The sequence below is a fragment of the Augochlora pura genome, chromosome 11, assembly GCF_028453695.1.
Source record: "Augochlora pura isolate Apur16 chromosome 11, APUR_v2.2.1, whole genome shotgun sequence".
In the NCBI taxonomy this organism is placed as follows: Eukaryota; Metazoa; Arthropoda; class Insecta; order Hymenoptera; family Halictidae; genus Augochlora; species Augochlora pura.
Genome location: NC_135782.1, coordinates 2,204,136 through 2,227,656, shown reverse-complemented (window position 1 = coordinate 2,227,656; position 23,521 = coordinate 2,204,136). Strand labels below are relative to the sequence as shown.

General features: G+C 52.5%; 7 protein-coding genes across 9 annotated transcripts in view; 6 read left to right on the top strand and 1 right to left on the bottom strand.

The window, feature by feature from the left end:
- Positions 1-23,521, top strand: part of Btk29a (tyrosine-protein kinase Btk29A) — a 140,123-nt gene that overhangs the window by 53,073 nt on the left and 63,529 nt on the right. Inside the window, exon 1 of one of the 2 annotated variants that reach the window (XM_078194882.1) lies at positions 13,619-13,925. The exons of the other annotated variant lie outside the window; for it this stretch is intronic. The gene's annotated coding sequence lies outside the window, so the exon portion shown is untranslated. Of the gene's footprint in view, positions 1-13,618; positions 13,926-23,521 lie in introns of those variants that run through there. 2 annotated transcript variants of the gene reach the window in all.
- Positions 1-23,521, bottom strand: part of LOC144477287 (uncharacterized) — a 90,406-nt gene that overhangs the window by 3,375 nt on the left and 63,510 nt on the right. For both annotated transcript variants that reach the window (XM_078194897.1, XM_078194898.1), the window contains one exon: positions 3,639-3,960. In XM_078194897.1, the coding sequence (XP_078051023.1) occupies positions 3,639-3,960 (322 nt within the window). The remainder of the gene's footprint in view (positions 1-3,638; positions 3,961-23,521) is intronic.
- Positions 316-1,915, top strand: LOC144477283 (hemolymph lipopolysaccharide-binding protein-like). Its single transcript, XM_078194892.1, has 3 exons — positions 316-716; positions 819-1,052; positions 1,241-1,915. Exons 1-3 carry the CDS (start codon positions 569-571, stop codon positions 1,579-1,581), a joined length of 723 nt encoding a protein of 240 aa, XP_078051018.1. The 5' UTR covers positions 316-568; the 3' UTR covers positions 1,582-1,915.
- Positions 2,139-3,492, top strand: LOC144477282 (perlucin-like protein). The gene is made up of 3 exons (XM_078194891.1): positions 2,139-2,431; positions 2,545-2,757; positions 2,838-3,492. Exons 1-3 carry the CDS (start codon positions 2,299-2,301, stop codon positions 3,218-3,220), a joined length of 729 nt encoding a protein of 242 aa, XP_078051017.1. The 5' UTR covers positions 2,139-2,298; the 3' UTR covers positions 3,221-3,492.
- On the top strand, positions 4,559-5,681 carry LOC144477288 (hemolymph lipopolysaccharide-binding protein-like). The gene is made up of 2 exons (XM_078194899.1): positions 4,559-5,147; positions 5,220-5,681. The coding sequence occupies exons 1-2, from the start codon at positions 4,949-4,951 to the stop codon at positions 5,525-5,527; spliced, it is 507 nt and encodes a 168-aa protein (XP_078051025.1). The 5' UTR covers positions 4,559-4,948; the 3' UTR covers positions 5,528-5,681.
- On the top strand, positions 5,964-12,622 carry LOC144476792 (uncharacterized). Its single transcript, XM_078194022.1, has 8 exons — positions 5,964-6,412; positions 6,580-6,816; positions 6,912-7,211; positions 7,286-7,331; positions 10,642-11,025; positions 11,585-11,670; positions 11,880-12,089; positions 12,231-12,622. Exons 1-8 carry the CDS (start codon positions 6,265-6,267, stop codon positions 12,530-12,532), a joined length of 1,713 nt encoding a protein of 570 aa, XP_078050148.1. The 5' UTR covers positions 5,964-6,264; the 3' UTR covers positions 12,533-12,622.
- LOC144477285 (hemolymph lipopolysaccharide-binding protein-like) lies at positions 7,212-9,703 on the top strand. The gene is made up of 3 exons (XM_078194893.1): positions 7,212-8,263; positions 8,936-9,172; positions 9,276-9,703. The coding sequence occupies exons 1-3, from the start codon at positions 8,116-8,118 to the stop codon at positions 9,578-9,580; spliced, it is 690 nt and encodes a 229-aa protein (XP_078051019.1). The 5' UTR covers positions 7,212-8,115; the 3' UTR covers positions 9,581-9,703.

The following is a 23,521-nucleotide window of genomic DNA, read 5'->3' as shown; positions in this document are numbered from 1 at the left end:
TTCCAGGTTCGATTGCGTCAATAAGAACGCTGTCAAAGGTCAAGTCGACGAGCAGCGGATAATCGTGCAAAAAGCCCCGAAGCACGCTATCGGAAGCTGCTCGAATCCAATTACATATATGGTTAAACTGTCTCGAGAAAGTTTGCGAAAACATTGCGAAACACAGCCAAAGAGACAATGATATCTACGTTCTGACCTCCATTCGCGATCGACCGGTTGCGAGAGGTCAGCGATAAAGACTCGATGCGCGCGGAATCATCCTAAATTGATCGTTTATTGAAATCTGGAGGAGGTCAAGGGTGAATATAAATGGCAGCTTCTGCCATGTAACAGATTGCACTCGCCGCGAATGACATCCGTAGTTCAGTTGAGCGTCTCGATGCTTCCGTTGCACGTTCAACGTGTCCGAGGAAAAATTAATCTCAGCGAGGATAAGCGAGGATAAGCGAGGATCGGCGAGGATTAGATACCGTTCGGATCCCACAGCGAATAACCGCGTGACGATCGAGCAACGCGGTTTACCGCGCGAAAAGGATTCGGACAATCAACGCGACACCGTGCACGAGAAATGAAGAGCGCGTTGTCACCGTTGGTCGCCCTCGCGGTAACGGCGCGTTTCGTTATCGGGTTCCAAGGCGTCGCTGCGGCCTTCAACGAGGAGGACGTGAACAATTTGGAATTCGCCAAGGCGAACAACAGGACCGTCACTCTCGGAGGTGAATATATTAATCTTGTCTGGAGAATTCGTGCCAGAAACTTGGATCCACGATTAGACATTTCGCATCGGATAGAACTATAGGGGACGCTCTCGATTGCAGAATGCTCGGCTGGAGAAAAAGTCACGCTAAACGGCGGAAACAATTATCACGCTACACAACAGGTGTTCTATATTAACGCGTACCCGCAGGCCGTCTACCAAGGACCAAAGGGCTATTGCGTGACGGCTTTGGACAGGGCCGACTACGTCCCGAGGCCGGGCATAGGCGCTCAGAAGCTTTTCAAGCACAAGGTCGCGTGGAACGAAGCTAGAGAGATCTGTATGGCGGAAGGAGGTAATTCGATGAATCTTTTGCACGCGACGACCTTCGCGTTATTATAGATCGAGAACGATCACCGGGTCACCGTTTACGATCGACGATATCGAAGCGACTCGAATCGCGCGACGCGAATGCGAAACGGTTATCGAATCGTAGCAACTGCGAAAGCGGGGGACGAGTAATAAACGAGGATCCTGTTGTAGGCCAATTAGCCGCGATAGACTCCGCGGAGAAAGAAACGGTGTTTCGAAACTGGATGGCCAACGAGACGATCGATGGGGTCTGGACAGGCATCCACGACTTCTTCGAGGAAGGATCGTGGCTGAATCTGGCCGGCGAGCGGATCGCCGCGACGAGCTATTACCCGTGGGCCAGGAACCAGCCGAGTAGCGGGGCCAACGAACACTGCGGCATTCTATGGCGATTAAAAACTGCTGCAGGAATCAGCAACGCTCGGTGCGATATCAAGGAGTCGTTCGTTTGCGAAATCAGCTTGTGCGACGCTTCGAGACTCGCCGGTTTGCTCGAGAAATATAGGGCGTAATCGGAGGGCGGAGTAACCCTCTCTTCTTTTCAATCGCTTCTAAGATCTCTAAATTATTTTCTACGGATTTTGTACGGACCGCCGAAACCGAAAAGACTACACGTCTTTTCGCATCCCTTTCGTTCGCGATCCAGCGTCTATTTCACAAATGTTGTAGCTCTTATGGAGTTTGTTAAAACCCGCGCGAGAGCGTTTCGTGTGGGCTGCGCACGTTTTCGCGATGAAAACTTCTAGCGATGCGACACCCCCTCAGCTATCATTCTTTTTGGGACTTGCTACAGTCCATACCATTCTTGTCGATTCTACCGATGCCACCACACCAACAAAGATAAAGCGTTTTAAACAATTTTCTTATCTTTTATCGTTCCTTATTGTTTTCCTCCCGCAATAAAAATCATCCGCGTTCGTTTCCATCGTAGGATTAACAATGCCATTTTTCAGACGGTGCCTGCCTTATCTCTTATCGTTCCCCACCGTTTTCCTACCGCAATGAAAATAATCCGCACTCTCGTTTCCATCGTGTTTACGATCCGCGCCGAATTAGCCTACCTCGTTAACGGCCACTTTTGCGAATCGTTAATTCGGAAGGAAAAATGATATAAGCAGAGCCACGCCAGAAATGTAACAGCCGCGGTGCAACATTCGGTGTGTTACGATCGACGAACGTCGATTCGCCGAGAGCGGACGGACACGTTGCATCGGACGCGACCCGCCGAAATGCAAAAGTTCTTCCTACCGTTCCTGGCTCTCGCCATCGCCGCAGCTTTCGACGCCGAGGCCGACGATTCGGAGGAGAACGTCGACGCGAATGTCTACGGATTGGCGAGGAGCGAGTGTCCGAACCGAGCAGGTGACTATTGCGGTCGTTTCGCTAATCGAATTAATATATACGCGCGCGCGCGCGCGCGGATGCAGCTTGTCGCGGGAGCTTGGAAATACTTAGGCGGAGGCTCTCGGTTCCAGCGTGCTCGCTGTCGGACGTCAGTTTGAACACCGACGAGATAGGCAAGCAAATATACGTGATCACCGCGTCCGGAAAAGCTGGGGAGAAAATCTCGTGTTCACCCTCTTTGAAGAGGTCTGATTACGTTGTCACGCGAGGCTTGGGGGCCCACAAGCTGCAGAGGCGCAGGATGTCCTGGAACGAAGCGCGGAAGACTTGCCTGATGGAAGGAGGTACGGCGAGAAGAAAGTGTACACGGCTTTCCGGGGGAACTTTCAGGGGGAACCGAGTAAAAGAGCGTTTGCGTTTCCAGCTAACTTGGCCGTGTTAGATTCGGCGGAGAAGGGAGCCCTCTTCAGAGACTGGATAGTCAAAGAGTCGCTGGGAAGCCTCTGGGTAGGCTTCCACGATTTGTACGAGGAAGGCTCATGGAGCACCGTGACGGGCGAGATGGTCGACGCGATGAGCTATTCTCCGTGGGCCATGGGCGAGCCGGACAATTGGAACAGGCAAGAACACTGTGGCATCCTCTGGGCGCCGCATAACAACGATTTCGGGCTCGACGACTACACCTGCAATCACAAGGCTGCTTTCGTCTGCGAGATCAATTTGTGCGATTCCTTGGGCCCCCTTCGCCTTTCCATCGGCGAACCAGGCTCGAGCATCGACGTATCCCTATTATCGAGTTCGAAATGATTCCGTTTCTTTAAGATTTAGTCGAAATAAAGAATTTCGGATCACCTAATACAATTGTATTTCGATCGAATCGCAAACATTATCGAGATGAAGATAAAAACCAACGCGGCGGCGGCGGCGGCACACCCCGTCGTGAACACATTTAAAAAGGTATAATTTCTTTAAAATCGGGCCTTTCTTTAGATATCAAGCTCGCGGAGAGATGCTGGAACACACCGCCGCTTTAAAAGGCGCGCTCGTCGGACGGCCTCGCTGTTACGCTCTTTTTCCGTCGCAGGCGAAGTCGTGATACGAAAAGTTGCTGCCGATGCTATTCTAAAGGCGGTACTCGAAACGAAAAGATACAATGCAACTTTATTACTGTCCGGATCTCTTATCTTTCCTTATCTTCTTAATCGAAGCTATTTACGCGACTTACCCTTTTTATTCGCAATTGTCCGGGAGTCGACACAATCGACCACTTCCAACACCCATTATCGGTTCGAGGATAGAGGTATAAAAGCGTGTTGTTCTCCCAGCAACGAACAGAGTTCGGTTCGAAATCCAATCGTTGGGACAATAGATCGTACAGATTAGATCGTGACTGGTTGCATCGCGCCGTCAAAATGCAGAAGCTTTCGCTTTCGCTGTCGCTCCTGGCTTTGGCCGTCGTCGCACTTTCCCTGGAGGAGTTGCCATGCAGCGAGGCTACCGACGCGGGACTCGCGGAAGTCTTAGGGTCGAGCAAAGACGCGAAGAACCTGGAAACGAAAGGTGATTTGATTATTATTGCGCTCGTTTCGAGAATCGATTCGAGAGCAACGATTCGGTTGGCAATGACCAAACGATCGCGCGCAAACGTTCTAACAAGCATGCTCGACAGCCGAGGTTGACGCGGCGGCGGCGGCGGCCGGACAACCCAGCGACAGAGCCTGTCGCGATTCCACTTTCGGCAACGACGATTACCTTGTTACGAAGGGCGTGGAAACTTTCAAGTACCATAAACTCCCTATGTGCGGGGACGAAGCGCAAAGGTCTGACAAGATCGGAGAAGGTACGGCGAGGCGGCGACGTTTCCGCGAGTGACGATAGACGCTAAAGAACGTTCGTCTTGTAGGTGAGATGGTCGTGTTGAATTCCACGGATACGAAAGCCCTCTTCAACAGCTGGCTAATCGAAAGGGTTTGCGTGCGCCTCGTCACCATCTGTTGGTAAAGGGCGAGCTGCAATGGCATCGAATAAATAATAATAATAACAATAATAATAATAATAATTTCCTTTAATTCTGTTCAAAGTGAAACCAATAATAAAGATAAAGACACAATGGCTGTTGGCTTCGTCGTCTATGAGATCGAGTCGCGTTAAAGTTTAGATTTCCTCGTTGCGACGACGATCTAGCGTTGCGCATGCGTCGGCGATCTCAAACACTTAATTGCTATTACTCGTGTTCTAACCGACCCACAGACACGTTCTCGTGACGATCCATAGCGCGAACATTCGCACACGTTTTCCCATATCGCACGGGAAAGCCGCACGCGTGGGTTAAAACGCGGTTCAAAGGTTAACGACGCGACTTCGACGCAAATCTCGGGGCAAGGACTATTTAGCGGCCAGTTCGAGATCTCGTATCGCGGTCGACGCGGTTCTTGCAAGTACGCGTCTCGCGTCTTCTAAAACTCGTCGACGAGTAGCGGAAATCGTGTGAATCGTGTCTAACGATTTTCGGGCATAGAAATTCAGGCTGCCGACATGCAGAATCTCTCGCAAACGTTCCTGGCGCTCGCGATCGCCACCCTTTTCGTTGCAGAATTATCCGAGGGTGGAACCTGCTGCGAGCCCGCCTTACTTAGGAGCGATTACGTTACCACGCCGGACGTAGGAGTCCACAAGGTTCATAGGCGCAAGGTGACGTGGAACGAAGCTCGGAAGATTTGCATGGCGGAAGGAGGTATGCCGAGATCGCGACGAGTTCGCGACTAGAGAAGGAAAGATCGTAAAGAACGTCGTTCGTGTCTTGTAGCTCACTTGGCCGTGTTGGATTCTGCGGAGGAAGAAGCCCTGTTCAAATCCTGGATAAGTAAAGGAAACTTGGGTGGTTTCTGGATAGGCTTTCACGACCTGTTCGAGGAAGGATCGTGGACAACGGTGACGGGCGGGTACGTCGATTCCATGAGCTATCATCCGTGGGCCGCAGACGAACCCAACAATTGGGGCAACGAACAACACTGTGGGATCCTTTGGGAAAAATACAAGGGTCAAGGTGCCGACGACTACGGATGCCATAACCATGCTGCGTTCGTCTGCGAAATCGATCTGTGTGCCTGTTGAAGTTACCCCCTTCCATCTCGATGGAAAGTCGCTGAAACGGCGTTAAAAAGACGACCGTCGTTGCATCTCGAGTAGCATCTACGCGACGTATTCCGATTCTTTAAGATGTATTTTAAATAAACTATCCCTGTTGCGACGATAATCGTGTTTGGTCTTGGGAAGCTCGTTATCATTTGGAAACGTAATCTCGGCGTCGCAGAGAAGGGGAAGAGTTCGGTGCCGCGGTTCCGTTGTTCGCCGAACAAATCTCGGAGGCTACGGGGCATCCATTCGGGGAATTTCAGTTTCTGCGGAGCGTCGGTCCCGCGATAACAGGAAAACTCGCGTTGCGAACGGTGCAGATGATGCGCGGGATGGGCTGGGCTGGGCTGGGGTAGGGGAGGCGGAGGTGGAGGTGGACGAGGAGGTGGACGAGGAGACGGAGGCACGCTCTTCGATGGAAAGAGTGGAGCCAGGCGCTCGCTGCGAACGCTCGGCTCAGTTGGGCCTCGTGTACCACGGCCGTTGCATCCGTCGCGGAAAATTAGTCGGCGACGCGCGAGAGCCGGAAGCCACCGTTCGTGTGAGAGCACTGTCGAACGGTGTCGCGAACCTTGGTCAATTGATCCCACGGATAACGCCGAGAGCATAAACGCCAAGGAAATATAGCTCGCGCGTCCCGAGGAGCTTCGTTCCAGTCGAGACAAAATCGTTCGAGCTCGAAAGGGTCGCCAATTTGGTTGCCACGCGCCGCAGAAATGCGGGACCACTCGTCGATTACCGTGCTCGCGTTCGCGTCCATTTGCGTTTGGGGCGTCTTGGCCGAAGGAGACGGGTTCAGCGACGCGGTGCTCGAATCGGTGTTCAGGTACCCGAGGGCCTTCAACCAGAGCAACCGCAATCAAGGTGACCGACGATCGTTCTCGTTCCAAGAGCAGCGCGCGGTTCGTTTGGACGGAAGCGCAGCTTTGGACCGGATGTAGAACGTTCGAATTCGACGACCGAGAATTCAAACGTTCCCCGTCCACGGTAACGAAGGGCGCGATCTCTCATTCGTGACCGTTTGTCTTCAGGTTCGCCGCAGCTAGTCAATATGAACGGCAATTTCAATTATCAAGCCGCGCAACAGGTGTTTTTTATAACCGGGGCATCGCTGGCACGCGATTTGTTGTCGAGCAAAGGGCCGAAGGGCTGCACGACCTTTCTGGATAGGGACGATTACGTTCTGAAGCCGGGCATAGGCGCTTACAAGCTCCACAAGCGCAAAATCAGGTGGAATCACGCTCGGAAGTCTTGCGTCGACGAAGGAGGTAAACGCGCGAGTTTCCCGAAAGCTGGACGAAGGCGAGCGAGAGAGGGCGGCTTTCTCTAGCAGCTGGCCAACTAAACGGGGATTGTTCCTCAGGTAATTTGGCGGTGCTGAACAGCGCGGAGGAGGAGAGATTCCTCGTAGATTGGCTGCAAAAGGAGCGCGTGGACCGGGCCTTCTTAGGCGTCCACGATCAGTTCGAGGAGGGCGATTGGGTCTCTTACACCGGCGAGTCGCTCGACAGCATCGGCTACGAGAAATGGGCCACGGAGCCGTTCCCGAACCAACCCGACAATTACGGCGGGGAACAGAACTGCGGGGTCCTCAACAAGGAAGGTGGAATGGACGACGTCCAGTGCTTTCACCTTCATCCCTATCTATGCGAGATCACCTTCTGCTAAACGCCTCCGTATTTCTCCGTCGCCAATAAACGATCGCCGAGCCTCCGCGTCTTCTTCCATTATTCCCAGTACAATTGAAACCAGTTCCTAGAGAATCGCTGCATCTGCCTCTAGCGTAATTGCAGATGCGCTCGCGACCAAAACTGGTTCCAATGCGACTTTATTCGCGGCGCGCCTTGGGACTCGCCAGAGCCGTGTCCTGGCAACTCCGTGTATTTCACTACAGGATCCGAAGGTCGCGAAGAAGAGACAGCGGAGTCGAGGCGTGACTCATCCGAATATTCTCGCGCTATCGATGACAGCGACGACGACTTCGACCTCCGTCGTTTTTGTCAGGCACTTCTCCGAGCGACTACTGCAACTCTCGAAAAATGACGATCGCGGCCCGAGAATTCGCAGGCTGTGCCGCGATCGCGCCGGCAATTCCAGTTTGTCCGGAGCGCTGGTCTGTTGGTTGGCAAGAGAAAAAAAGCGTGCCGCGAGCGGCGCGGTTGGCTCGACGACCGAGCGGACGCGCGGGGCTGCGGAGGAAGGACGCCGACGGAGAAGAGAGGAGAGCCACGCGCTCGCGGCGAGCGGTCAGTTCCGACTCGTGTACCACGGCCGTAGCGCGTCCGTCGCGAAAATTAACCCAACGCCGACTACAATCGAAGATCGTTCTACGCGGCGTTCCAGCCGACGTTCCCGATGGTATCGCGAGTCGTCGACGCTTGATCCGTCGGTCACCACCGTTGTTGCGGTCGCGTTCCAACGGAGAGGGAGGGTAGGGTGCGTTCACCCGTCGGCGATAGGGCTCCTGCCGAGCAGCCAGGCTTCTAGTAATCGACGAAAGCTTCGACGAAGAATCAATCGGACCTGAGAAATCGTTCGCCGAGTGTCGCGCACCTCCCATCGCAGAAATGCGCGACTACGCGTCGACGATCACCGTGCTCGTTTTCGCGGCGGTTTGCGCCCTGGCCGCCCCCGCGCGAGGACAAACGGTCAGCGACGAGACGCTGAGTTCGGTGTTCGGATATCCTAGGCTCAACCAGACCTATCACACCCAAGGTGATCTCTCGTTTCGATCGACGATTAAAACGTTCACCGTGTCCACGACAGTAATCGAATGTGAATCTCGAACAACGATTCGTGTTGCAACTGTTGACGTTTCTATCGTATTCGGGGGATCGCTCCGTAAACTCCCCGGCGGCGCAACGTCCTTATTCCGTTGAAACGATCGTCGGAGCGACATACTCTATCTAGTGGAATATTTGTTACGATCAAACCAATTGATTATTAACGGCGACAAACAATAAACGCACTTGATTCGTGACAAATGCATTTTAATTATATAATACGACATATATAACGCAGAGGTTTTAGATTCTAGGATTAGAGAGCGAAACAGGGAGAGAAAGGAAAGAGATTTCTGTTTGCAAGATTGATGAATCGTTGCGCGTGCAACGTGGAAATTTCACGGTTGCAAGCATGAAATAAAGATAAGAACAAGCTACCTCCTGACGCGGCGAGCGACGCCGCGGCGACGCGATTTCAAACAGCCAGAGACTGCTTGCTTTCTTTCTTTCATTCCATCAAATAATCGATCATTTGCGCTGCGTTCGGAACTAGCGTGCTACGCGATCTACGGAGTTCTTTGAGATTCAACTCGCTCGAGATTTACATTCGATCGCAAGGGAAAGGGCGCGCGCGGTTGTCTGATCGGGGAGCGTCTGTCTTCAGGTACGCCGCAAGCGATCAATATGAACGGTAATTACAATTACCAAGCCGCGCAACAGGTGTTTTTTATAACCGGGGCATCGCTGGGAAGCAATTTGTTGTCGAACAAAGGGCCGAAGGGCTGCGTGAGCTTTCTGGAGAGAGACGATTACGTTCTGAAGCCGGGCATAGGCGCTTACAAGCTCCACAAGCGCAAAATCAAGTGGAATCACGCTCGGAAGTCTTGCGTCGACGAAGGAGGTAATCGAAAGCTTCGGATCGCGCGAAGACAAAGAGAGAACGCGCGACGACGGGGGGCCGCGGTTTTTCGAAGGAGCTCGAATGAACGAGGACTGTCCCTTAGGTAACTTGGCGGTGCTGAACAACGCGGAGGAGGAGAGATTCCTCTCGGACTGGTTGCGGAGGGAGCGCGTGGACCGGGCCTTCTTAGGCGTCCACGATCAGTTCGAGGAGGGCGATTGGGTCTCTTACACCGGCGAGTCGCTCGACAGCATCGGCTACGAGAAATGGGCCACGGAGCCGTGGCCGAATCAACCCGACAATGCCGACGGCGTGCAGAATTGCGGGGTCCTCAACAAGGAAGGCGGAATGGACGACGTTCAGTGCTTCCACCTCCATCCCTATTTATGCGAGATTACCCTCTGCTGAGCATTCCCGTGCCCCCTCGCCCCCGTTGCCAATAAACCATCGCGAATCACATCGGACAAGATTCGGCCGTCGAGTCGACCGCTCGCGTCCCATTCTTTCTCAATAAAGATCTCTACACGTTCATTCACCGTCTCCTATTATTTTATTATTTGCCGCTGCATCGGTGCAGCGATTGTCGAAATCCCGCCGTTCTCGCGGCGAGAAGTTTTAGTCGCGAGTACACCCCGGTTCCAGAGTTTCTGTACCCGATCGAAATCCGTCCGAAGGATGCCGCGTTCGGGCTCGTTTTTCACGCCGGAACGACGTCGTTCGATCGCTGGAACTCTAGCGAAATTTTCCTCGCCGACAACAAACTCTTACATTTTCCTCCTGGAACCGAGTTTCCCGTGTTCGCTCGATTCGCCTATGGAAAAACCACGCCGCTGTTCCGGTGTCACGCTGTCGCGACCTCCGGTTATCGCAACGAGGAAAGAGTCGTCTTCGTCCAGTTTCGCTGCGAACGATTTGCTATCGCTATCGCGTGACAACTCTTTCTTATTTGCATATGCCTGGCACCGATGATCGCTCTCCGGGGCGCGACAGCGAAGCCACGAGTCTCTATTCCAAGCATGTTCCTTTCGTTTGTCGAAACGATCGGGGAAAATCCGAAGGAAATTGCGTTCGCCGATTCGGATTCGGGGAACGACGACACCGGCCAGGAAATCTCAAGCGTCGAGTGGGAGACAGGAATCTGGCAAAAGAAACGATAGTTTCCTCAGCGGGGAATGTCCAGAGGCGAATACGCGATTACAATTATCGCTGAATAACGCGCGCGCGCGAGCGATTAGTCTGCCTCCGTGTTGCGCGGTTCAGCGACGATAAAGGTGGAGACGCGATTTGCGATTCGCGATTCGCGATGCGTTTCCAAACGAAATTCTCTCGTAGATAGATAGCGGCGAAGCAAACAAAACGACCGAGTATGTACTTCGGTCTAGAGCTATCCCGGTTCGTTCGATCGAGATCGGCTCGATCTTCCTTCGTCGATCCAACGGTTGCTTTATATAATAATAATAAACAACAAGTGGCAGCGCGTCGGTTCGTCGGATTCAAGGTCGTCGGTCGTCGGAGAAGGAGTCTCGAAGGCGGCCGTTGCGGAATGCTGGATTTCCAGTTTGGTGGGATCGTTCCGCGGAAAGAAGCAACAGCCGCCGCCGCGGTAGAAGGGCAGTATCGATATTAAGACGAACAGGGGGCGTTGCACAGGCGATTCCCCATCGAGACGGTCGTTCGCGATTTGCAGTCTGCAGTCTGCAGTCTGCGATCCTCGGTCTGCAGAGTACAACGCGGTGCGTGCGAGTCGGTCGATCGTCACGGCTCGTGCAGCGTCCAAAGCGAACAAAACGCCGCATCGGTGTGTCTCTCGTCGTCGTCGTCGTCGTCGTTACCGCACTCGCGCACACGCACAGGTATCTATTGACGCAGTTGAGTCTTCTAGAATTATTATGCGCGATGAGTCACCGAACCAGGCGGTCTTATCCTTCGTTTGCAAAACGGCACGCGGAGAAGACAGAGTGGGGCTGCTGATCGAAGACGCGCCGAATACGTTCCCTAGTCGGTAGAAAGTGAATCGTGCGATCGTTTCGACGTCGCTGCGCGCGCGCGCGCTTCGAGCCGAGGCTTTCGTCGTCGATCTTCGAAATCTACGAAAATCTACGAAAATCTACGGGGGGAGTATTATTACCATTTTCTGAGTTTCCGCTGATACGCGTGCGCGCGCGTCGTTTGATCGCTCCAAGGCTGTGACAGATCGGAAGTTTGCTTCACGATTCATTTGTGCCACGCGCTCGCGATTCCGATACCGGTCAGTCAGTTCGGACAATTCGCGAGAATACCAAGGCTGTCGGGTTCTTCCGTGGCATTTCGCGCGGACAATACCAACGTCTCTCTCTCTCTCCCTCTCCCTCTCTCTCTCTCTCTGTCTGCTGTGTGCGTGTGTTTCTTTTTCTCGACGTTTTCTTCCGACAGATTGCCGGTGAACGTTTTCGTGGCCGAGATGGGCAAGAGCGCGTCAATTCTCCTCGCTCTCGTCGGCGTACTGTTCCAGTTGTCAAGTAAGTACCGAGCCGTCGAATCGGGGAGTTTCGAGTTGGGCAGGACGTTGCGGATAAACGACGAGGCGCCTCGAAATTTCAAGGCTTCTCCTTGAACTTTTCGAGGCACTCGCGTCCGCGGAAAGTTGGAGCGTGTTCGATGCTCGACAGGGGATGGAATTATTAGCTAGAATTATATCTCGGACGTTTCTACGAAGTTTGATTTCCAGGTGAAGCGCGAGCCGGCGATTCGGCGAAATGCCAGACCAGTTACGACGCTGAAACGCAGCTGTTTTACATAAACGGGCAAAAGATCGAGAACAACAATGCCGCTCGGCTGAAAGAGGGCTACGTGGTCACAGCCGGTATAGGCGCGCACAAGCTCTATCCGAGGAAGATCCCGTGGAACACTGCCCGCAAGGCTTGCATCAAGGACGGAGGTGATTCAATATCAATTTTCTCTCGAGTCGATCTCTCGAGCTAATCTCTCGAATCGATCGTTCGAGCAATCGTTACGCTTCGGCTAATTCCGTGTAATGGCCGTGAACGATTCGCACGTTCTGACAATCGCTGTTCGACAGGTCACCTGGCCATCGTAAACTCCCTGGCCGAGGAAAGGATTCTAGTGAATCTCCTGCAGTCGGCGAACATGGTCGAGGCGTGGGTGGGCATCCACGACCAGTACGAGGAAGGCGATTGGATCACTCTCACCGGCGAGTCGATCGAGAAAGCCGGCTACGACGCCTGGTCGACGTTGTGGCCGAACGAACCGGACAATTTAGGCGGAAGTCAGAACTGCGGAGTATTCAGGAAGGAGGGTGCATACGACGACGTGGTGTGCGTCCTGCATCACCCGTACATCTGCGAGATCGACATCTACTAAACGATTCCTAGGCGTTGCGCGTGGAAACGGTGATCCTCCGGCGCGCGATTATGTATCCTGTTGCGTTCATTAAAAATCTCCGTTGCGATAGCTCGATCACGTTTTTCCTCCAGACGGCTGAAGCTTCGACACGGGAATTACCCGACCAGCAACACCGAGTTGCATTCGCTCGGAACGAGGAACAAACGACTGTACTTTAATCGAAGAAAATAGGACGGCCGAGCGATCGAATTGTATCGGCGCGTTGCAAACAGGGAGAATAAATGAATCTTTCTAAAATGAATCGGGCAAAATGATTGCACGCGTGTCGGAAAAGTTTTCGCTGCATTGCAGTTTCGCAACGAGAGCTCTCCCACCGAATTTTTCGGACGCCGGTCCGTTTCAGAAGCCGGAGAAGAAACGGAGATCGGAGAACGGCGCAGCAACCTTGCTTCGAAAAGCAAATCGAAGCCATCGGGAAAATGGGAAGAGAATTAGGTGCGCGGTCGGAGGAAAATTTCGCGTTTCATTGCACGTCGTTCCGCGCTACGTTCTCGATTCTAGGCTGACAATGACCGGCGCGCTCCAGAGTCAATACAGACGGGGATATTCGGCAGTCCGGAACTCATTCTTGGACTTCGGGCGAATTTTCAATCGCGTTCCCGTGGGGCAATTTCAACTTCAGGTAGCTTAAATTGAAGCTGAAAGTGTCTATTTAAAGACTCCCGAAGGTACATCGCCGTATAACCACCGAGGATTTTTTTATGATTTTTTGACTCAAACTTTCGAGGGTACTAGGCCGTCTGGGGCTCATTTTTGGACTCTGGGCGAGTTTCCAACAACTTTCCCGTGGGGCAATTTGGACTTCAGGTAGCTTAAATTGAAGCTGAAAGTGTCCACTTTACGATCCCGGAAGGTACATTCCTGTAAAACGACCGGGGATTTTTTTATGATTTTTTGAAGCATCTTTTCGGGGTATTAGAATGCTGTCAGAATGGAGCTACTACTTTTCTAGCTTACCGCGAGAGTGGATTAACTTAATTTTAAACGTTATTGCATCGAAACAAATAATTTTTTAACCCTGAAAATGCGAATTAAGCGAGCAAAAAAATTGTAACGGGCGCAATATATGCCGAAATGTTTCCGCTCATTACAACTTAATCGGTTGGCGCAATGGTTAGAGCGTTTAATTTCGGTGCTGCTGGGATCGGTTTCAAATCCCGTTGGATGCCAAGTTCTTTTTTCATAAAACAAATTTTAATTTTAAGGAAACTTTACTTGGTTGCGACTCGTCCAACGGCCCGCCAATCCAACGCCAACCAATTGCCCGAGTCTCACCACGTGGAGGTTGCTGGACTGGAAACCCAGTAAATAGGGACGCTCGATTTTTGAAACGTGCACATAATATATGGGGGTACGTAGAGAGGTGGTTGCCAATTTGCCGAGGGTTTTGCGTTCGGCGTCGCTGTTATCCCGTCGGGAGCTGACATCGGTCGTCGCGTTCCGTAAAAATTGTCCAACCCGTGCCGCGCGGGAAAGCCGCAAAACCGACAGCCGGAATTTCACCGAGTTCAGCAGTTCCGGGTCGAGGGACCTGAGAACCCCGAGCGCTCGTGGATTTCGTGGATTCCGTGGATTTCCTGGATTTCATTCTCGTTGGATTCTGTTCTGGGTCGATTCCTTTTTAAGAGGCCAGCTTTTTCGTCCCTATTGGCTCCGCCATACGTTTCTACGCTCCCTTTCCCTCTCCCTTTCCCTTTCCTGCTCGCCCTGTCGCTTTTTCGTTCCATTGAATCGAACTTGCAGCTTGTACAATTTTTACGAGCACCGCGTCGCGCTCGCTTCACCGATATTTATACAGGCATTCAATTATTTTAATGTAGAGGGAAACTGTGTTTTCAGGAGCCGGTCAATATTTCAAACGGCTCTTTCCGGATCGAATGGAATTTTTTCCGTTTGCCATGGAAATGATTAAACTGTGCTACTAGACGGATGTGGTATCGTCGGTTTACGGACGAAATTACCGTCGGTGTTCGATAAATTATTCAGAGTTCTTTGTTGTCGGTAACCGTGCGCCCCGTTCGTCCAGTTTGCAGACATCTCGCGGGAGATGAAATTGCAGCGAATAGAGCTGGCAGCATTTAGAGCGTTCTCTGTTATTTTTTCAAGTTTCAGCTGCTTAGGCGCCGTTCCCTGTCGGACCACCTATTTGCAGCGTCCTTTATTTAGTGGAAAAGCGTGGACTGATGATCGATACTCTGTATTAGTTTGCGATCTTTTTTGTTGTCGGCTAACACACGACCCTTTCACAAAGCATCGAATCTGTCCTTTTTTTCGGTGGAATAGAATGTGGGTCAATGATCGATACCTTCCCCGTTTTTTTCCTATTTACGGTCCCACGCGTCGCTCCGAAACGTTCGTTGCATCTTCTCACTCCGACGAAACAGACTATGGAACGGTGATCGATACTCTTTCCATGATTTTTTCAAATGCATGATTCTTTCCGGTGCGCGCGCTCTCTCTCTCTCTCTCTCTCTCTCTCTCTCTCTCTCTCCCCGTCCCATTTTCGCGCATCAGCCATTACCGGGTGCTCGATATTCGCGGAAATTGTCTCTGATCCGGTTACTCAAAAAAGAAAAAGGAAGAAAAAACTATAAAATGTTGACGCGCGATCGTTACATCGCATCGACCAATTTGATGAAAAGAAGAAAATTGGTGGAACCGACAAATATTCACGAAAGCACGCTCGATCGAGTGAAACAACCGTCGCGCCTCGCAAGATTGTTTAAACCATGGATGAACTTATCGACTCGCTAATGTTAACGCAGCGTTTAATTGTGTCAATGAGAGCGAGACTCTCCCGCACAAACGATTCTCACCGTCCAAACAATCAATTTTTCCACCGAGTCGACCAAGTTCCGCGGCAAATTTCATATGAAAGCGATGGCCGTTGCCGCCGCCGCCGCGTTCCAGTTACTTTCATCTCGCACCGCTTCTTCGTCCAACGTCTCCGCAAAAAGTTATTTGTGCGAAACTTGCTGCTTTTTCCCGGCTATTGTCGACAACTCGCATCGACGAGGCGGCAACTGCGTTTCGACGGGAAACACTCACCGCCGCCCGGCCACGCCATGCCAGCCAGAAGTGTTAGGGTTTAACCGTTGTTTGCCCAGTCACTGGATATTGCGCAATTCATGCCCTCTACGGCTTCAAAGCAACACGGACGTGCTTCCGGGCACGATATTCGCGACGAGAACCGTGCCAGGGCCTCGATCGATCGACTCGCTGTTACACTAAAATTATTAGGCGACGCTCGATCTTTGTTATACTCTAACAGATCGATCGGCGGGATTCGCGCAAGTAGAACGAGTCCAAACGCGGCTCGCTTCCGATGTTTTTAACCAAACAAGGACCCGAGGGCAGAAAAATAGTCTGGTCCTATTAGGAAGATTATGAAGTACGAATAAGTGCTAATCGTCTCAGCATGAAAGGAACGACAGTGCAGAGGTTTAACTTCATTCCGAGAATTTGAAAGTCGATCGACGAGCTCGTCCTGGACGGCTCGATGTCTCGATTTTCGAGTACCGGCGACAAATACGTCGAATATCGAGTTGCTTTGGTTGGGTTCGGCCCGGCGATAGATAGCGTGGCCCAGGGAGTTCGCAACCGCGAGCACCGCAAATGGAAAAGCCCCGTAAAAAGTGACGCAACTCGGATGGTCCTGGTCTCGCGAGTGCGATCATTCGCCGCTGGAAATCCATTTTTCTCCATTTCGCGCGGTTAACCCTTCGACGCGACTGCTGTCTTTGCGCGGGATTAGAACGCGCGACGAGCAACATCAAAACACGCCATCTTCTTCCAAACAGATGGTAGACTCCGTTCGAGATGGTTGATTCTCGTCGCGGATCCACCCTCGCATTCGTTCCCAGGACAGACGAGGCCTTTTTACCGCGACGCGGTGACGGATGATGAACTACGACGGTTCCGATGGGGGGAAAAAACAGTCCGAACCATTAACGACTCAGCCAGAAATTTTTGCATAAAAAAGCAAGTGCTCTGCGTTCGACGGGACAGAGAAGTGGGATCATCCATCACGAACACCTATATCGTCGGGTGGGGGAAGAAGCGCGATTTTCTGAAAATACCGAGAACGTTTGCTCGGTGTCGGAGCTGTTTCACGGATGCAAACACCGCGCACTCACCAGCTAGCTATTTTCTTTCGCCAGCTAGCATTTTCTTTCCCCGTTTCTTCCTACGCTACGAGCGGGTTCGCGCGTTCGAAACGACGATCGATGCCGCACGGGGCAAACGACGGCCGGTCACGGCGCGACGCGTCCATTCTGACTTGCGAACTACAATTTCCTCTAATATCGTTCCGGTTGTCGCGCAACGCGTTGCTTCGTTACACCGGACCGACGAGCCTCTAACGCCCACTCCCTCCCTCTCCGCTCAACCGCCGTTCACGAAACGCGAAATTCAATCTACGACTGTAACTGTCCGATTTTTTCCAATCGACGCGTCCATCCCTTTGCGCGGTCGCTTTACTCATCCACCAAACGCAGTGTTCTTCCGTTCAAGTAGTATAGCCTCGCCATGGACGGACACGCGGCAGGTCGAACAAAGAAGACAGCAGCGAAGGTGGGCGGGGCCGTTAAACGCAAATCGAACCACGCGTCGAGGACGCAACAATAGCACGCGAAGCACGCTCGACATCGGTAATTAGAGAAAATAGGGGAACCAAGGTGAAAAGAAGATGCAAAAGGCGAGGCGAAGCTCGCCGATCCGAACGTGTTCTCTATTTAATGAACTCTCGAGAAGCGGAGGGAGTGGGCCGAAGAAACAGGGTGGAAGAGGACCGCTGGGTGGATAGCGACGCGTTCGGTAACGAGTGCGCTCCGCGAAATCTGCTCGGCCTACCTCCCTCTCTCTCTCTCTCTCTCTCTCTCTCTCTCTCCTTCTCCGCTCTCCGTTTCTCCTCTCCCCTGCGCCGGGCCTCGCGTAATGAGGAATTCCTCCTAGGGACATTTGGTCGGGCGCGCATCCTACGCGGCTTTGTGCCGCGCGTGTCGGGGCTCTATCGTCGCTTTGAGCTCGCGCGCGCAACGGTTCCTAATTAGGCCAGGCAACTCGCGCCTCGCCGCGACAAGGTTTACATGCCGCTTTCTTCGACGACACGGTTACGGTTTCCGCGGCGGAGATGCTCGCGGTGGCGGCCGCGTTTCACAGACTTAGCGTGCGCGATACGCGCTCATCTTCCTCGGGCAGCCTTTTGCCGCGAGGAGAGGCGAGAGAGGGTGGCGTGGACATTGCCCGCGAATGAAAGGACCGAGGATCGCGTCAAAGTGCTTCAGGCATTTTTCAATTACCGTCCGTCTCGAGCACGGCCCGAAGAAACCAGCGTGCTGCCAAACGGAGAAACGGAGAAACGGAGGGGTGGTCGTAATCGTCGAAAATCTAGACGCTGCCGAAAGCTGTTCCATTGTTCTCGATGCCTCCTGCTCGAAGGTCCCGCGACGACTTTTTAACGCGACGAGGTCGACCGAGCAGCGGACGAAGATCGGCGCTAACGAATTCTGTTCTTGACGTCGGAGAATTCTCTCGCGGAACATAGGGAGGGAAAGTTTGAAAAATAGGTCGGACAACATCGGTTAAAAATTTGCTGAGTCGGTGTGTGCCACCGGAAGGGGGTGTGTGACACCCTGCCGCCGATTACCGTCAGTGTTATCGGCGCTAGGAGAGGGTCGCGGAGAGTAGACTAACTGGGTTACCAGGGCAGAAGTCCAGTATAATGAGGATGACCGTAATTTCAAAGGATAAGCTACCTTTCCACTCTGGCTGGAGCCATCCACTCGGCGATTCTGATTCTACTTGGAGACTGATGTTTCTCTCTCTCTCTCTCTCTCTCTCTCTTTTTCCGGACGTCCATTAAAATTCTACCGGATAAGGGAAGCTCGAGCTGATCGGCGATAGTCCGAGCCTCTCCCGGCACGGAACGGAGCGGACTGGCTTTAATCCAATTTCGATTGCGCGGAACAACGGATGTTTAGCTAAGATCCGCGGAGTCGGCTGCTCTCGGGATAAGTAGGTTAAGGGTCCGCCTCGGTTCTCTCTCGGCTGCCCCCGGGCATGCCCGGAGTCGACCGAAGTAGCAGCTACGTGGACGACGGAGACGTCGACGGATCGCGTGTATTGCGACGACACGTTCCGGCCGTGGGCTTACACGGGCGCACACGGATGATCCGAGCTGCGAGCTCTCTTCCCCCTTTTACATTGGAAACGCGCCATCGACGGCGTCGATACCATCTTTTTGTGTTACCAGCGGTGGTTCCTCGACCCCTTCGACGATCGTCTTCTCTTCGCTCGAAAACGCTCCCCCGTCTCTTCGGCGAAACAAAGACTGCCCCTGCCGTTCGGTGCACGGTATCGAATCGTTCGGGACCGATTCGCTCGATAATTTTCTCCGGCAGTTCCTCGAGAGTTTCGGCATCCGCGTTCTCACGGAAACTCGGGATCTTTGCGCAGGTGTGTCCCGACCAGAAATCTCATCACAGCGAACCGCTAAATCTCCTGCTAATGGACCCATTAATTCGGAGCTCGTTCACATATTACCAAATCGATCGTTATAACGTCTGCGGTCAGCTGGTGTCGCCAAACAGCGGTTCGGCGCGATGGCGAGCTCGCTGGCTAATCGAGCCGAGCCGAGCCGAGCCGAGCCGAGCCGGAACGTTAGGGCGCATAAGTCTCGCTTCCGTCGGCGTTAACGGTAATCCAACCCTAAATTCGCCATTGGTTTATGGCGCGACAACGATCACGAGCACGTCGGACGGCGTCGTTTGCAACGCGTTTAACCCATCGATCGACGACGCATCTTTCGTTATCGGGACTCGTGTTGGTTGCTATACAAGGGATTGTGCTCCAGTTACGAGATTAATCGAACGCGAGCTCGGCCAGCCGATCGCTAGGCAGCTGCCCGCTGTCAAACGGATCACCGGCTCTGGGCATCGCCACCGAATACTGCTATACTTATTAACCCCTTGCATTACGACTCCTTTCACGCTGCGTTCGTTAGCACTCATTTCTCTTTAATACTGTCCTCGATAGGACCAGATAATTCTAGTTTCTTCTATTGTTACTTCCATTTTTAGAGACTTTGATAGCCGAAGGATTCAATTTTATTTCGATTTCAAAGAAATGAATCATATTCATATTTCGTAGATCTTGCATCGCGAATCTTAATCACGAGCCTGACTCGTTATTACAGTGTAAGGGGTTAAGTAACTCGAATGTAATCTGCAAAGTGTGAGGATAAAGGTGTTGTATAATAGAATTCGTCGACGCTTGACTTATCACTGACTCGCGCTACTACCTTTCGCGAACGTTTCGGAACCTGCAAGTAGTTCCAGTCGACGAAGAGTAGCCGGGCGGCCAAGACACTCTCGAGACATTTTTAAAGAGGACAAATCAAAATTCTGACTTTAGAAAAAAAATCGCATCTGTGATTTGTATTTTCGAAGAACACGTAGAACTTTGGGATCACCGTCGAGCGAGATTTCCATGGCGTGGGAACAACGAGATCGCGCTCGAAACGCGGGGGTGGGCCAGAGAAAAACGTAGCGCAAAAGAACGAGAGAGGGAGAAAGAGAGTCGGCCGCGCTTTAAATTCCTTTCACAAGCGGACACTCCTCCGAGCCGTTTGTCGCGCAGGTTAGAGACAACTTTGCGTAGAACGCCTCGGAATATAAAACTTGGATCGTTTCGGAGCCTCCCCGGTGAACTTTCGAACTTTAAACTCGCCCGTCACGGCTACGTCCTGTTTTTAATTAAGCCAGACGCGGCGCGAATCGCGTCTCTCCCGATTCCGTCTCTGTTCGATCCGGCCCCGGCCCCGGCCCCGGCCCCGGCCCCGATCCGCTTTCGATCGTCGCGCACGCGCGCAAAAATTCCTCGCTTTGTTAGGAAATTCAATGGAATAACAAATAAAACCGCCTTCGTTAAGGCTTCTTTTTCGCTTGAACCGGGAAAGCCCCCCTCGCCGAAGTTTCGTCCGCGATTTTCTTTCCTTTTTCGGTGGAACTCTTGCTTGATAAAGTTTCTTCGGCTACTGTGCTAATTAAAACACCGCGCAAAGTGACTGTAGCGCCCGGGTTTGTTCCACGCGGGCTTTATAATCTGCTACAGTGATTTAGTTCTTTCGCAACGAGATTAATGCGATTACTGTTGCGTGTAATACTTTCGATAGCGCAACGAATGGCTCGTTTCGCGTGTTCGGTTCGACGCGTTCCCTCGAATAATATTCAACTTATTCAGACGAACGTAGGACATTGAAAACATCTTAGCGTTCTCGTGTTTGATCGAGGACAGCTTTCTCGCGGAAACAAAATTCGGTTCGATCGGGTTATGTCTGTGTGCTTGCCTTTTAAACTTAAGTCGATACTTTCCGTTAACTTTGAATTTGCTTAACACGAATGCAGCTTTTGTGTCTACGCGAACGGGAAGCCGGGACAATTGGCGAGAGGAAGTTCGTCGAATTTTTCCGGTCGGGCTGCACCCGACGACGTCCATTAGCGCTCGATTAGAAACCTATTTTTCGTAAAATGCGCTGTTCGCGCCGGAAACTTCCGCCTCGGCAAACAACAGGGCCGTCGTCGACCGGACATTCTCCTTCGCTTCCGGCTTTCCGTCCGCCAGATCGCGCCAACATTCTACGAGAATCTCGTCTTATTTGAACCTGAAAGTGCTCCAGCGAGTCGCGCGGAAAATTCAGTTCCCTTCTGGAGCCTCTTCACCGGTCAATCGGTCCAGGTATTTACGACCGGTACGTCGTCGAACTCGCGTCACAAAATACGCGTGCCGGTGGCAAACGCGAATCGCTCGATTGTTTCGAACGAACAATTCTGGCGACAGATCGCGCAGGCGAAAACCACTTTGCCGGCAAGAACCGTCTAATAAACCTAACGCTTAATGCACTCGCAGAAATTGGAACGTTCCACTAATTTCGTTCCGCTCCGCGAGCTTGTTCCCGGTGAAACGACGCGTTCCGCGGGCGGTTTGCATAACTGCATAAGGAAGCTCCCCCGGCCCGAGAATAGTTTCGGGACGCGCGGGGCGCGCTCGCAGCGAGTAAACACCTCGCTCGCGCGGACTTTTCCCAACGCTCGGCGGCCCTCTCTTAATAATGAATCGTCGCTCGCGCGGTCCGGCGATTTAGAAGCCTCGGGCCACGGAATCCTATTTTTCGCGTGAAAGCCGCCCAACGGCCGCCAAAGCCGTCCTCTCGCAGCTTCGTCCGCGTTTCCACCGACCAGCAAACGTCTCTTACATCCTCCAGAAAATTCCCACGGCTCCGCTAATTCCATAATCCACGGTCGATGGGAACAGCGCGGCCAGCTTCCGAGATGCTTTTCGACCCGTCGGCTGACCTCTCGCGTCTTGCATCGCGCGACGAAACAGGGAGGACGTGTCCATCGACTCGGTTTCCTTCGTTCGACGGACACGAGCAACGCCGTTCTTTCGCAGACTACTCTCTTTCAATTCTTTGCAGACTATTTCACGCGTAAGGGTCTCTCCACTGCTAGCCGCAGCTAGAACGAATCGATTTCGGAGCAGGTCGAACCAATTGCCCGGACTAATAGTTTGGAAAAAATCTGTGCAAGGGTAGAAAGACGGTGGAAAGATCGGGTGTCTCTAAATAAAGCATTCGGAGCACGGTGGAACGCTCGCGCCAGTGGTCCCAGCCCTCCGGTATTATCTTACTTTCAGTGGATGACAGCGTCGTCGCTGTCGGCTGCGAACGCGTTCGGGATAAAATCTCGTTGCATATCCCAGACCCGTCGGGTCCTGTCGTTTTCCTTGGTCTCGGGGCCACGCGGAGGCAAGAACAACCGGCTCTGTTCGAGAGGCATCCGAGGCAGGATCATGGACGCCCGTGTCTTCGACTTGGATTAAATTGCGCGCGAAATGCATATCTGCATCAGCTCCGGCTTTGAGACGGGCTGCTCGCATCGCGCGAGAAGAAAGAAAAACAGGGGTAAGAGAGAGAGAGAGAGAGAGAGGAGCCGGATGAAAGCGACGCGACCGCACAACAGTTGGGAGGCCGGGGCAAGAGTCTTTGTCGGATCTTGGGCATTGTCGCGGGCGCAACTGGCGTCGAGAGGCCAGATAACGAAGAGACCAAGCTTCCTGGAGCATTGTCAGCGGCGAGGTTGCATCGCGTAAATACGATGCACCGGGCATCGAATAGAAAATGCAAGTTGCGTGGGTGTAGGCGCCACGCGAGGTAGGCTGTTAAACAACCAAGAGACTGATCTGCATCTTGAAGGAGTTTAACGCGTTTGGCCGAGGTATCGTTTCAGTTGGTTGCCGCCCCAGCAATGGACCGACTTGTTTCGCATCCGCCTTCGCTGGCACCTTCTTGTCCTTATTAAATTCCTCCGCACGAATTTCTGCGACGCGGTCGTAATCGTCGGAAACGTTTACGAGGAACAAGCCATCCGTCCGTCCGTCCGCGTCGAGAATCGGCCGTGAAAATGCGTGGGACGAAGAGACGACAATAAGCGTGAAGGGCAAAGGTGAGAGGCGACCGCCATGCGTCAAACGGGCTAGATTAAATTAGGCACAACACGCTGCGCATGTCGCGGGGAGTCGGCGTGATCATCGGCAGCGAAGGAATTAATAACGGGACAAGATTAATTGCAGGTTAGGCGAATAATCGATGGCCGATGTCCGAGCGCGTCTTACGCATGTCGCCGATTTAATTAGTGGACCGTGTTCTCCCGTGTTCGATTATCATAATGACGAGGAGTGGGCGCAGTAAATTACCTCGGCGAGGTACCTCGCGCGAGGAAAACAACGGGTTCTCGATAGTCGCGGCTAAGAGATGAAATTAGAAAATAATCGTGGACGAAGGGATAAGTAGAAATTATGAGACGGCGCTGCCGAGGAAAACATGAATATTCCTGGAATAATGTACACGCAAACGGAGAGTTATGAATACAAAATTCTGATGCTCCAATT